Source organism: Melanaphis sacchari, unplaced genomic scaffold (assembly GCF_002803265.2).
Source record: "Melanaphis sacchari strain LSU unplaced genomic scaffold, SCAv2.0 Contig23_pilon_pilon, whole genome shotgun sequence".
NCBI classification, from domain to species: domain Eukaryota; kingdom Metazoa; phylum Arthropoda; class Insecta; order Hemiptera; family Aphididae; genus Melanaphis; species Melanaphis sacchari.
In genome coordinates this window covers 1,833,966-1,847,604 of record NW_020271114.1, presented here as the reverse complement: position 1 = coordinate 1,847,604, position 13,639 = coordinate 1,833,966, and the positions used below count along the sequence as shown (strand labels likewise).

At 23.4% G+C, this 13,639-nt stretch overlaps 1 protein-coding gene across 3 annotated transcripts; it reads left to right on the top strand.

The window, feature by feature from the left end:
* Nucleotides 1-4,189: 4,189 nt before the first annotated feature.
* LOC112594701 (uncharacterized protein PFB0145c-like) lies at nucleotides 4,190-9,744 on the top strand. Of its 3 annotated transcripts, XM_025339649.1 has the most exons (16): nucleotides 4,193-4,386; nucleotides 4,448-4,538; nucleotides 4,601-4,713; nucleotides 4,778-4,969; nucleotides 5,037-5,192; nucleotides 5,929-5,997; nucleotides 6,076-6,301; nucleotides 6,399-6,433; nucleotides 6,536-7,820; nucleotides 8,046-8,176; nucleotides 8,263-8,406; nucleotides 8,501-8,545; nucleotides 8,674-8,786; nucleotides 8,858-8,990; nucleotides 9,414-9,503; nucleotides 9,571-9,744. In XM_025339649.1, the coding sequence occupies exons 1-16, from the start codon at nucleotides 4,318-4,320 to the stop codon at nucleotides 9,589-9,591; spliced, it is 2,913 nt and encodes a 970-aa protein (XP_025195434.1). In that variant the 5' UTR covers nucleotides 4,193-4,317; the 3' UTR covers nucleotides 9,592-9,744. The 3 variants fall into 3 exon arrangements, with proteins under 3 accessions (XP_025195436.1, XP_025195434.1, XP_025195435.1); XM_025339650.1 differs by lacking the exon at nucleotides 8,501-8,545; XM_025339651.1 differs by lacking the exons at nucleotides 8,501-8,545; nucleotides 8,674-8,786; nucleotides 8,858-8,990; nucleotides 9,414-9,503; nucleotides 9,571-9,744 and having other exon boundaries at nucleotides 4,190-4,386; nucleotides 8,250-8,342.
* The last annotated feature ends 3,895 nt before the right edge of the window (nucleotides 9,745-13,639 follow it).

The following is a 13,639-nucleotide window of genomic DNA, read 5'->3' as shown; positions in this document are numbered from 1 at the left end:
TATCAAAATGCTTATTTGCGTTAATTTAATTGACAGAGCCCATCCACCACTTCAAATAAATGGTCCAAGTTTTGTTTCAACTTTAAGATCTAAAACCATAATATCTGAATATGATTTTCGTTATGCTAATTTTAATGCTATGAATATCCATTTTAATAATATTGATTGGGACTCTGTAGTAAGTGATACCCTTGATTTTTCAGTTATTTTATCAAATTTTTATACAGCTATTCAGAATGCAATAAACATTTTTACTCTCAGAAGTTCTAAAATTAAAAATAACTATCCTCAGTGGTGTAGTAGGGAACTAAAATATTTATTGATTAATAAAAAACGTCTACACAAAGAATTTAAGATTACAAACGACTCTAATACAATGAATTTTCTCGCTTACGTGCCCTTTCTAAAAAAGAATCTAAAATAAGTTATTTACGTTTTATACAAAAAATCCAGACAGATCTTGCGTCCAATTCAAAATTATTTTGGCATTATATAAAAGTTTAATATTTAATGGTTGATAATGATATATCTAACTCTATGATGTTAAATGATAAATTATTAATGAAAGGTTATGCGGTGGCAGAGTTATTTAAAAAATTTGTTAGTTCAGTTTGTTCCAAAAACAATTTAAATATATGTTAATGTCTTGAAAACTCAAAAAATTATACCTATTTAACTAAAAAGTCAAACAACCTCATATTAAAATTAACGTTAATGAAATGTTTGAAGCTCTTAATTCTCTTAACTTTAATCCATGCCCTGGACTTGATGGCATACCAAATATTTTATCACGTTCTTGCAAATATTCTCTATCAATTCCTCTGTGTAGACTGTTTAATCGATCTTTAAGTCACAAGTCACATATCCATCTCAATGGAAAAACAATTTTTTCACGCCTATTTTTAAGTCCGATGTTAAAAATTGTAAAACTAATTAAAGATCAATATCAAAACAATCTGCTTTGCCCGAAATATTAGAAAAATTAATTGTACCATCATTAACATTTACGTTATTTAATTAATAGAATTCGGCAAGTAAAGATTAACGACTTTTTATTAGACGTTTTATTATTATCATCTGATGTCGCTCAAGGAGGCATCTGTCTCCGTTATTGTTTGCTATCTTTATTTTAGATATTAATTCGTGCTTAAAATATTGTAAATATCAATTGTTTGCTGATGATCTTAAGAACTATGCTCATGTATTATCAGAGAATGACTTTTATAAAATTCAAGAGGATCTTAATAGATTTGATGAGTAGTGTCGTTCAATTGGGTTGAAGTTTAATACTTCTAAGTGTTTTAAAATGTCTTTCTAGTTCTAAAATAAGTTGAATAATGCATATCATTTTTTGGGGGAAAATATTAAGGAAATTGCTTAAGTTCGTGATATTGGTATGATGTTCCAAGCGAATTTATTATTTTCCTCTCATATTGAATATATTTGCATGAAAGCTTTGAGATGTCTTGATTTTACAACTAAAAACACTAAGGATTTTAAAAATGAAATACGTCTTAAAACTTTGTATACTTCTCTAGTTAGATCAATACTAGAGTACTATTCAATCATTTGGAATTCCCATCAAAAAGGTTTAAGTAAAGCAATTGAACGAGCCTAAAGAAGATTTTTACGTCTCATTGCTTATATAAACATAATACACTTTTTAATATCAATCCACCCAAATTATTATCTCTATCTTCACTCTTCAGTTCAGGCATCTCTAAATTTAGATTCTTTTGTAAATGGGCGTAGTTACTATGATATTTGTTTTTTATTTAAATAATAAATTAGTGGATAATTTGATATCTTGACCAGTGTCCTAAATTATTACAGTCATATTCCGCAATATCAATCACGAAACTGTTTCATGTTTGAAATTTATTTTCATCGTACATCTTACGAATTTAATAATTCACTAACCGTATAGCCAGAAAATATAATAAATTAATAAATTTTGATTTGCTTAATATGAGAAATGTATATCCATCGAACCCTTTTTTTCAGCTATTTAATGTATTTAAAATGTTTATTTATAATCATCTAAGTCCTTTATATATATAGTATATCGTTTATTCTACCTTCATTTAATTAATCAATTGTTGTTTGCAAATAATGTAATTGTATCAATGTTATGATAAGAGATATTAATTATTACTTACTGTACTTGAGCGTCTATGGAAATTTATGCTAGTAAATAAATATTTATGTGTAATAATATAATATCACAAAAATATGCTTCAAAAACACCCATGTACTCATACTAAATAAATAATAAGAAATTAAAACGGAACAACAAGTCTTAAGTTCAATACTATTAGTAGGCAGTACTTCCATTTTTACATCAAAGAGAGTCTGCTTCCAACAACACATTTGTTCAGCACAGTTCGCACCGTCTTCTCATTTATTTGCGACACAGCGATTATTAACTTAATCTATTATTGACTTTTATTTCTTGCTGTTAAGTATTAAATTAATGTTGTAATTTACAACCAGTAATAACTGTTTTATATTATTTTAACGATTAAACTTATAAATTCTTGTTTTGATTCTATCATCATCTGATCATCGATGTTTACCAGGTAAGAATTTATATTAATATATGTTTGAACGTTATAGGCAATAAGATTATCGTTTATATTGTTTATAAGTATTATAATAATTGAGTAAGACACGTAGACTCAGGTGTATTAAAAAGTAATTAAACTAATTTTTAAATCTACATTTACGATCCCGATTAATTTTAATAATATTATATACTATATAGGCTTTGATAAAAATAAACAATGAGGTAAAGAATGTCAAAACTCTTGGCCCCATAATTTATAATCAAAGATGCATAACTATAAAACATTTAGCTTCTATATTACTATGTGATAAAATTTTATCAATATCAACGCTCAAGCTTATTTTTGATTCATTTATATAATTCAAAGAAATTATCTCAAACAAAACAAACCTGAATAACAATTAAAATGCTTTATTGACGTTGACTATGTAATAATTAAACTCACTGGCAACATTCAAAAAGCAACCATGAATTCATCAACCCAAAGTTTATTTAATTCTTAAACACATAAATTATCACTAAATTTAAGACAACTTATTGTAGTAAAACACAGAGCTAGATCAAAATGAGAACAAACTCACTACACAACAGATAAGATAAAGTACGATTATCTTTCCAATAAATTAGTTTCTATTCAAAACTAATAAAAACAACTAGTACAAAAACCACAATCGAATTATTTTTTTAATTAATGGATCTCTCTGGCGTAAAACGAAATCAATACTACGGATTAATAAGGCTCTCCCCTTTTTTCACCACTCAGATAACTCGCTAGCATATACAGAATGAAAAAAAACCAGGTACTCCTACTGAAGAACTATCAAAAATTTACAAACCACATCTCATTTTCTCACTTGCATTATGTAATATTTTGACAGTCGTGGTCCATGGGATCTATTCAGTCACCTTTAGCTATAGCTCTATCAGAAAAATCAAACTCCTCAGCGGAGATATTGGGTATTCTCAAAAAACTGACAAATAACAAATTTCCAGTCCACGATATAAATTTCAACCAACTGGTTAAAAATCTCCCTATGAAAACGGTAGATTAATAATAAATTATTTATATACCTATGAATCAATACTAAACCCTATCTAGACCTATGGGGATGTGTCAAGTTGTCCCAAAAAATGTACCATCTAGGCCTTCCAGTCAATCTTTCTTCGCTAAATAATATCTATGCCATGGTACGCCTTAAACTTTTTATGACACAAAGACCTGAAAATGAACGATATATAAGTAAGTAAAGTTTTAAAAAATTAAAATTTAAGAAGCGGTTGATAGTTTCACCCCTATTAAAAATTCCCACTAGATGAGCGCAGCAGATATCTACCTAAATACATCATAAACTTTATTCTTAAAAATTATGATTACATCGTACTTATAATATGTGTAGGTATAAACTTAGACTATAGTTTAGTTTATTTTAAGTTCTAAAATCATAAATTTATTTGGTTATTAGTACTGAAATATTTTATTTTTCATGTTCTAAAATTTAGGTGAAACTATAATTTAAACTAGCCTTACTAGGTATTTTAAAGCCATGGCAAGGATATTTTAAGTGGTGAGTGGTGACATGTCAAAATAATAATATATGATAACATGAACGGGAATCAGATAACGATAACTGATAAGACATATTTGCAATATTTGCTACAATTTATTATTGCAAACAATTACAATTATCATAATCAAACATAAAGTGAGATTGTGAAAAATTCTTTTAAAATAGTCTTATAGTTTATTAAGAATGTTTAAAAGGCTTAAAGGAACCATTGGAAAAAACGATGAACCAAAAACACCAAATTCTTTACCACAAGTAAGACTATAGTTTTAATTAATAATCTGTTTTAATTTTATTATTTTTAAATATAATTTAGAATCGCCCAACTTGGAGTAGCTTTTCTACAATATCTCCATTGAATTCAGAAATGGAAGATTCTCAATTTTGTATCAATGATGACATTGAAGGTAATTTCTAAAATATTGAAGTAATTATTTTAGAATAATTTTTTTTTGGTATTATTTCATAGAAACACCTAAGAATTCACCAGCTCGTGTTGTTGTCAGTGAAAGTACTACTGTTGATCTCGGTAAATTTAGCCAATCTTCTTCATCATTAGTGAATGATCATCTTTCATTTCATGTATGTTGGCATATGAAACAACCTATTTTAACAGTTATATGAAATTAATTAAGTTTTATTATAGACCGATATTGAATCAGCAAGTGAAATAGATGATAGTGCGAGTGTTGTGTCTGAATATGCAAATGAAATTACGAAAGAAAATTTATATGCTGCTTATAAGAAACTTCATGGTCGCTACCATAAACATAAATTTAAGTATACTGAATTAGCTGATAAATTCAAACAAACAATGACCATACATGATAAAGATAAAGTAATGTGAATTAAGATATGTAAATGTAATTTTTATTTCTTATTTTAATATTTTATTGTATTTTCAGATTACTATGACAAAGGCTCAAGATAAACTACTTCAAAGAATTGCAGAACTTAAAGAACAGTGTACCTTAGAACAAGCTGCTAAGGCCCATATGGAAGATGCATTAAGAAATGATATAGAAGAAAGAGACCATATAATATCTACACTAAATACCAAAGTAAAAAATGTGTTAATATTTTGTTAAAAATATTAACAAATATAATATTTAATAAAAATCTAAAAAGTTTTATAAATTCTAACATATGTTAGTAAATGTTTATTTGACCTTATCTAAGTATAGGATGTTTCATGATGACATATTCAAATATAATTTAATGTGACATTTTTAAGATACTTCTGATACATTCTGGATATTCTTTTTATAAAAAAACTGTTTATTTTATAAATAAGGCTTTGAAGTTCTAGTTTTATCATACATTTAAATAAACTATTATACAATATTAAATTGCCATAAACAAAATAACACTTAAGTGGTTTTATATATTATTTTAAACCATTATTTCATTATTTAGTACATTTGTTGTGCTTATTGATACATATTCATTTATTTAAGTAGAGAACCGCATGAAAAAAAATTGCTAAATGGTTAAAATAAAGACTTAAAATTCTAGATTTGTAAAATAGCCAAGATAACTATACTTTATTTTTAATTGTTTGTTATAAAAATTAAAGTTTGTAATATTTAAGATTAAAAAAAAATATTTTTTATTTGTTTTCACTTTTAGAGTAATTTAGTATGGATATAATGATTAATTCAATTTTAAAGCTTATAAGGGTTAATATGAAATACTTGTGTTTTAAAATTAACTATAATTAAAATAGTGGTTATCAACTTTAATGTAAATAATTCAGTGTTTGATATCAACTATATTTTTTTAAATTTATACTCCTAGATTGATTTGTTAAGGAAAAATAGTTCTGATGAGTCTGCATCTAAATCTATTGGATCTACTGATTTAATGGTATATATTTTATTTTTATTTTTTTTTTTTTGTTAAGTAAATATAACAACTATAAAATTAAATATGGTATACATTTAGAATAAGTGTGAACAATTAAATGAAGAACTATCTTCAGCAAAATTAGAATGTACATTATTAGAAAATCAAATTGAGCTGTTAAAAAAAAGCGAAGAAAATACTTTGCTAAGTTTAGCAGAAAATAAAATGGCAATTCATAAAGAACTTGAAACCAAAGAAGACCAAATAAAAAAATTGGAGAAAACCATTAATGGGCTTCAAATGGAAAATCAAATATTATTAAAAGGTTAGCGTTAATAAATTTTATATTTAAAAATTAAATTGTGAATTGTAATTAATCATTTTTTCAACGTTTTATAAATTTAATTAATTGAAATTTTCAGAAAAAGCTAGTCATTTGTCTACAAATTCATATCAGGTATAAAGGAATTGTTCTTTATTAATTAAATACGCTTCTTTTATTTTATCAGATGAGTTTTATGTATTTTTAATTTATTATTATGTATTATTTTATGATTAGATAAATATAAACCAGAATATTCAAGAAGAAATAACTAAACAACTTAATGAGCTAGAAGGTGAAATGTCTTCAGCATTTGAGTTTAAAGAAAATGAAGTGAAAGAATTGAAGAATCAATTAAAAGCATTTGAAAAACGTTTTGAAGTACAAGAGCAAAAAAATATTTCAATAGAGGAAGCTTTAAAGAATAATGAAAATAGTTATAAATTAGTTATTTCTAATTTAGAACAGAGTTTAAATGACAACAAGATTTCATCTGCAAAGAAAATTGATACATTTTTAAAAGAAATCGGTGAAAAATCACAAGAAATTAAAAATTTAACATTTAAACTAAAAGAAATGGAGAAATTGAAACACGAGTATGAAAAAAATAAAAATGAAATTCATGATTTGAAAAATCAAATTATTCAAAGTAAAAAACTAGTCAAAGAAAATGAATTAATTCGCGTAGATGAACAGAATAGATGTATTGAAGAATTAAAATTGAAATCAGAAGAAATTTCTAATTTAAAAGATAAATTAAAATTATTACAATTTACAATTAAAGAAAACGATAAAAAAAACTTAGATCTTCAAAATCATATTGATGAAATTAATTTTAAAAATAAAAGCCTTATAGAATCTGAGGAAGAATTAAAGGTGACCATTCTTAATTACAAAAAATCCAATGATGAGTTACAAGATACTATAAAATTGATACAAAAAGAAAAGGAAACTATTATTAATACAATGAAAACCAAAATAGACGAGAATCAGTTAGAAATTGAAAAATTAAACAATTTAAATAAAGATATGTTATGTCAATTAAATCAAGATAAATTAATTCAAATTTCTGAAGAACGCAATATTGAGTCGGTAATTAAAGATTATAATCTCCTTACAGAAGAAAATGCTTATTTAAAAAAAGAACGTCAAAAAATGCTCCAGACATTCCAAGATTTGCTAAAAAAAATTAAAGTTGATTTTGTAAATCTTAAGTCATTTACAGAAGAGCAACTGACTGATTGTTCATTTATATTTGTTAAACATATAAAACATTTGAAGTCTGAGTTCTCATTTAAAATTAAATCGTACCATAATAATTTGACTGAAACAAAACAAAAGTTAGAAGTAATTCAAAAAGCATATTTAATATTAAAATTTGATTGTGTTCGAAGTCTAGATTGTTTTAAAAATGAAATTATTGAAAAATTTAATGAAGATGTACTGTTTCTAATATCTCAGAATAATAAAGAACTAGAGAAAAGAAAAATAGATTTACTTAGACTACAAAAAGAAATTGATTGTAAGTATTAACTTAACTTATAAATTGTTTTAGTTAGCTACTTCAAATAACTAAAATAACTTAAATACATATGTCTCATATTTATTTTAGTGAATAACATTTTTCTTATTTACATTTTTAAAACATATTATAACAATAGTAAATGCCATATTCTTCATATCTAGTGTATTTATTAATATGAAAGTTAGTAATACTTATCAAATAATATTATGTTTCATTATTTAGGCTATAAGAAGAGTGAACAGCGCTCAGTGAAAGCAGAAGTGAAGGAAACTATACAGGAATTAGAAGAATGCATAGAATTACAAAAAAAAACATATACAAATCTACAGAATGAGTATTCTAATTACCAAGTGGTAAGTAATAATAGTTATATTAATTGTTATGATTATTTATTATTAACTACTTATTTAGTATTTTTTAATTAAGTATATTTTCTTAGAATGAAAAGAAGAAATGGACAGATAAGCTAATAGAAACTGAAAATAAGTGGTTAGAAAAAATGGATAACTACAAAAAAATGATGGATACAGAGCACAGAGAAGAATTAGAAGCTTTAACTAATGAATGGACTAATGAACAAAAAGTTAATAAAATAATACTAATATACAGTATATTTTTATTTTTATTTTAATTATTTTTTTTTTTTTTGATTTTTTGTTTTGTTTTATTTATTTCAGCATAATGCACTTACATTAATGACTGCTGATAGTAAAAATGAAGAGGTGCTTTTTTATTTATTTTATGTTTTCAATTTTAATTTTTTTTTTTTTATTGTATGTTTGTTTAGAAATACAAATATATAAAAACTTTAAAATTATTTATTGTTTAAAACATATTTTTATGCTGTTAGACTCTTGAAAAAATAATTCAAGATGTTGAGACCACATCTCAAAGAGAAGAAGCTCTTCAACGTCAAATAACTAAACTTAATAAAGAACTCTCTGAATTAAAAAAAATGTACAGGTAATTTAATAAACATTATGATTTAATTTGTGCGCTATATTTTAATACTTAAATATTACTTTATTTTAAAGAAACGAAGTTCATAATAAACATAGAAATAATGAAGGAGACGATGATGATAATGATGTTAATAACAAAGATGGATGTGAAATGGAATATTTAAGAAATATTTTATATGAGTATATGATGGGGAAACAACCTATGGTAAGAGATAACATTAAAATTTAATTTTTAATTTTGTTGATCCAATAATTTTTTACTGCTAATTTTTAGAATATTTTTATTTAGTAGGGTCTTATAAAAATATATTAGAAAAAAAAATAATACCAAATTTATAAAATTGTGTTAATCAAACTGTCTTTAAGACATCATCTTCATAGTCAAATTAGTAAAATAATTGTATTATTATACTATAGTACTATACCAAAAATATATAGTTATTTTCCTTTCGATAAGATAAAAATGTTTATAATTATGCTAAGTGTATTTAAGAAATAAAATAACTCAGTTACTTAAATTAATTTATATTTTAAATTTAATTTTAACTTACCTTAATTACCATTTTTCAAACATACTAATATATAATTCATATTTCTTAATTTTTTTTTTTTTTTGCATCATTTATAGGTATTGGCCAAAGTATTAGCTGCTATAGTGAAATTTGACTCCAACCAATTGAGTACAATATTACAAAAAGAAGAACAAAAAGTTTCTTTGGTAAATATATATTTTTAATAACCTATAAATTTTATGAAAAAAAATGTATCAATATTTTCTTTTTAAGTTAAAAACCTTAGGACTGTGATATTAACTATCCAGAAGCAAAGAATAATAATTGTTATACCAATTGTCATCTCAACTGTTGTTACTTCACTTCACTAGCATCATTCCGTGTATAATTTTTCATAAGCAATTTTTATTATAGTTCAATTATTTTATAGCAATTTAAATTTTTAATTTGTATTATATACTTTGTATTGTTACCAAAATAGGTAATTATATGTTATTATTTACATAGTATTTATTATATGTTAGATCATATTAATATTATACCCATAGGTAAAACTAAATGTTAACGGACTAATGCTCAGTTAGGACAATGATCTTATATTTATTTATTTATTTATTTGGGCGTTTGTAAACTCTGCCAGTTTTATTTTCTTATTTGTAATGGGTACATTACAATTCTGCTTTATACTTTTACCTGATTTTTTTCATCAATAGAGTTTACATGCACTCAATTTTACCTGCTTATTTTCTGGGTGAAATGTTTACTAAAAAAAGGTACTTGTGGCAAAGTTTACGTCATGCTTTCATTTATTTAGTTTTATAAAAATATATAGAACAACATAAAACATTAACATTTTTATTAAAAATAAAATTTTGTTTGCAAATTTCTCCATTTACATGAGTATATAATACCTACTAAGTATTTTTTAAAGACTTGGAATTATTCTTGAAATTTAATTGTCACAAAATAAAAAAGAAAATACATTTTTGAGGCTAAGGATAATTTTTATATGTTTTGAAATGATATTAAGAAAACAACTAGTTTTGCCTATGATTGTATTATTAATAGTGTTATTTATTTTTATCTACAAACAATATTAATCAATTATTGTACGAGTTAGTTATTAGAAATATTCATTGTTTAAAGTTATTCTGATATTAATTTTCAACAACTTAAACTAAGTGTACTATTTTATATCTATTATCTAAAAATTTAAAAATTGTTTAAAAAGAATATTAAATTTGTTAATTTAAAGTGTATAAGCTTAACAAAAAAAAAACACTTATACTCATAATATTGTAGTATAATCAAATTCAACATATCTAAAATATCAAAAGATTAATAATTGATAAAAGTTATATACACAATACTTTATGATGTGTGCATATTTATCCATTATACTTTATTTTGTAAAATATTTTAATAGTTTAAATTTCATAATTTTATATATTTTACAAACCAATTTTTGATTTTTAAGTAGTATTCTCTAATTAAAATATCTTAACATAATTTGTTATTTACAATACTGAATATGTTATAGTTTATTAACTTTAAACATTAAAATAAAAAATTGGTTTCTTTTTTCAATACAGTGAAAATAGATATATTTCAAATGGTAGAATTTTAGTTCTGTAAAAAATATCATTCCTATAAGACAATTGATAAATATTCTGAAATAATAAAGGTATTTTATGTTAACTTTTGAATATTTTTAAATTTGGTATACAAATTTAATAAAAAGCATTTAAACTTTTTAATATTTAACTGTAATTTAAATTTGTTAATAATTAATGATAATTATTATTTTATTTTAGTAAGTATTGATGATTAACAAAACTAAGATGAATACTAAACATTAAAAGAAATTATTTGCATTGAATTTGGCTGTTACTGGTAAGCTTTAATAAAAAAATGCTGTTTTATTAGTATATTATAGTTAAATACAAAGCACTGCTATTTAAACGAAAATTTTACTCTTCTAAAAAACATAAAAAATCTTATACCTTACCTAATTATATCAACAGTTTTTTCACTCACAATTTAAAATTTCTCATTCATATTTGAGGCTGCTAAAATACAGCTTATAATTATCAATAAAACTTTAATATAATAATTCTTTTATAAAATAAATACTCATTATTTTAAAAACTTATTGTTCTTGAAAATATTTTTTTACTTAGTCTTAATTTATTGCAAAACTACGCATTTGAAAAAAGGACTAAATTTTTATTATTATTTATTATTATCATTTTTTTTAGTTGTTTACTTAATAAATGCAATTGTTTTGTTTTTACTTAAATGATTAATTGTTTATTCTTAAAAAGAATATTTTTTAAATGTGTTAAAACCAAATTTTGGACATGTGGTTTATGAGTTAAATGTATTTAAACTTAAAAGTACCTATTGATTTTTAGCAAGTAGTGACTAAGGGATCCCTTCATATCACTCTTCTGTGATTGGATTCTTATGTATCAAAATACTCTAAATAATATTCTACAGATAATATTTTTTTTTAATGACAAGTCTATATATTATCATTCAAAAAAGTAAATAACTTGAAAAATGATATAAATTAACATTTGTAAAATAACAAAATCATGTAAAAAATATTTTCATAAAAGTTTATGTGTTTTACATAATTTACAAATTAATTGCCATGTATCATTGATCTATGATAAGTCTATGCCTGGTACTAGATACTCACTTGACACTATACCAATACCAAATAGGTACCTATTAATGACCTATGTTTTATATGTTGGCTAAAAAATTTTAATCTTCACATACAAGAAAATATAATACAATTTAATTTTTTTTATTAATAAAATAGAAAGTAATTTAATTAATTTACTTTATTAAAAAGAAAAAAAAATTAACAAAATTAATATTAGTTATAGAATTTTTATTGATCTATCAGTATGAAATGTTGATCCCGATTTACGCCAAATCAATTATTTTTATTGTACAATTAAAATTATTTGTTGTTAATCCTCTGATATGCATCATGCATGAAGCAATCCAGTTCTTATATTAATTTAAATTATTGTTTTTTTTTTTAATATTTTTAAAATGTTAAGTTAATGATATATTTTTCAACTAACTATTATACCAAATTGTGTAAAATTAGTGAAATATAATATTGTATTTATTTTTATATAATATTTAAAAAGCCATTCTGATTAATATAAATTTCTTATTAATAGCCAATGGGTATTTGTATTCCTAATATTTTAATAAATTAAATATAACAAATTATTAATAATAATGAATTTAACATAAATATAATAACTTCATTACATTTTTTTAAACATTTATTTGAAAAATATTATCTGTAATCTATAAAGGTATTTTTGCAATAAGTATATGTGATGTAAGGTTTTTATTTTTTATTTTTTGTTTGTTCAAGAATGATTAAAATAAACTACCAAACAGTAATACCATTCAAATGTAATAATTTTGAAATTATTTAAGATATCATATCCCATGATACATGGGTATTCTTTATAAATTGACATTAAAATTTAAAGGAGTACCTAGAGATTATTAAGTGCAGTTCAGTGTAAGCAATCCAACGACCAATTAATTCGTATTTCATGTTTTTGTGTTATCAACTTTAACATTAGAGCGAATCAATCTGTTAGGTATCTAATCAAACCTAAAGATAAGATTACTTATTAATTGTTTTCTCTCATGGGTTTTTTAAAATATTTTAATTTTTAAGGGAATTACAAGAGTTTTAAATATTAATATTTTTAATATCTGCACAGTAATACATAAAAAACATATCAACAAGGATAATTATTCAACAACTTTCGTAATAATCTAAATAAATAAAATCGAAAGCACTCCCTGTTAAAAATTATCTGCTATACAAATTCAGCAAAAAATATTTAAGCCATGCTAAAACCTTACCTAGGAACCACAAAAGTGACAAGCAGACACATGGCAAGCATATTACCAAATCCTAAGCCAAGTATTTAAATAATTTATATACTACCCCTACAACATTATATTACATAATTTAAAATTTTGGTACTTAGGCACAGATTCGACCGAATGTTTTATTTAGGAAAAAATACTTTGTAAAAAAAATTATGACAATTTTTAAATTATTTGTGTAATATATGTCATTTTTAATATTTGCTCCCTCCGTTATCTTGGACTGAATCCCCCATTGATGATTCTAATGGTAGTACTATTGTTATAGAACATAGGTCATCAACAATTTAATTAATTATTTATCCATCTACACTCCACACAAATTTTAATTTTTAAATTCAAGATAAATATTTAGGGTTAAGCATTAGGCAAACGTCGTTTACCGGTTTGTCTCAACTCTCAT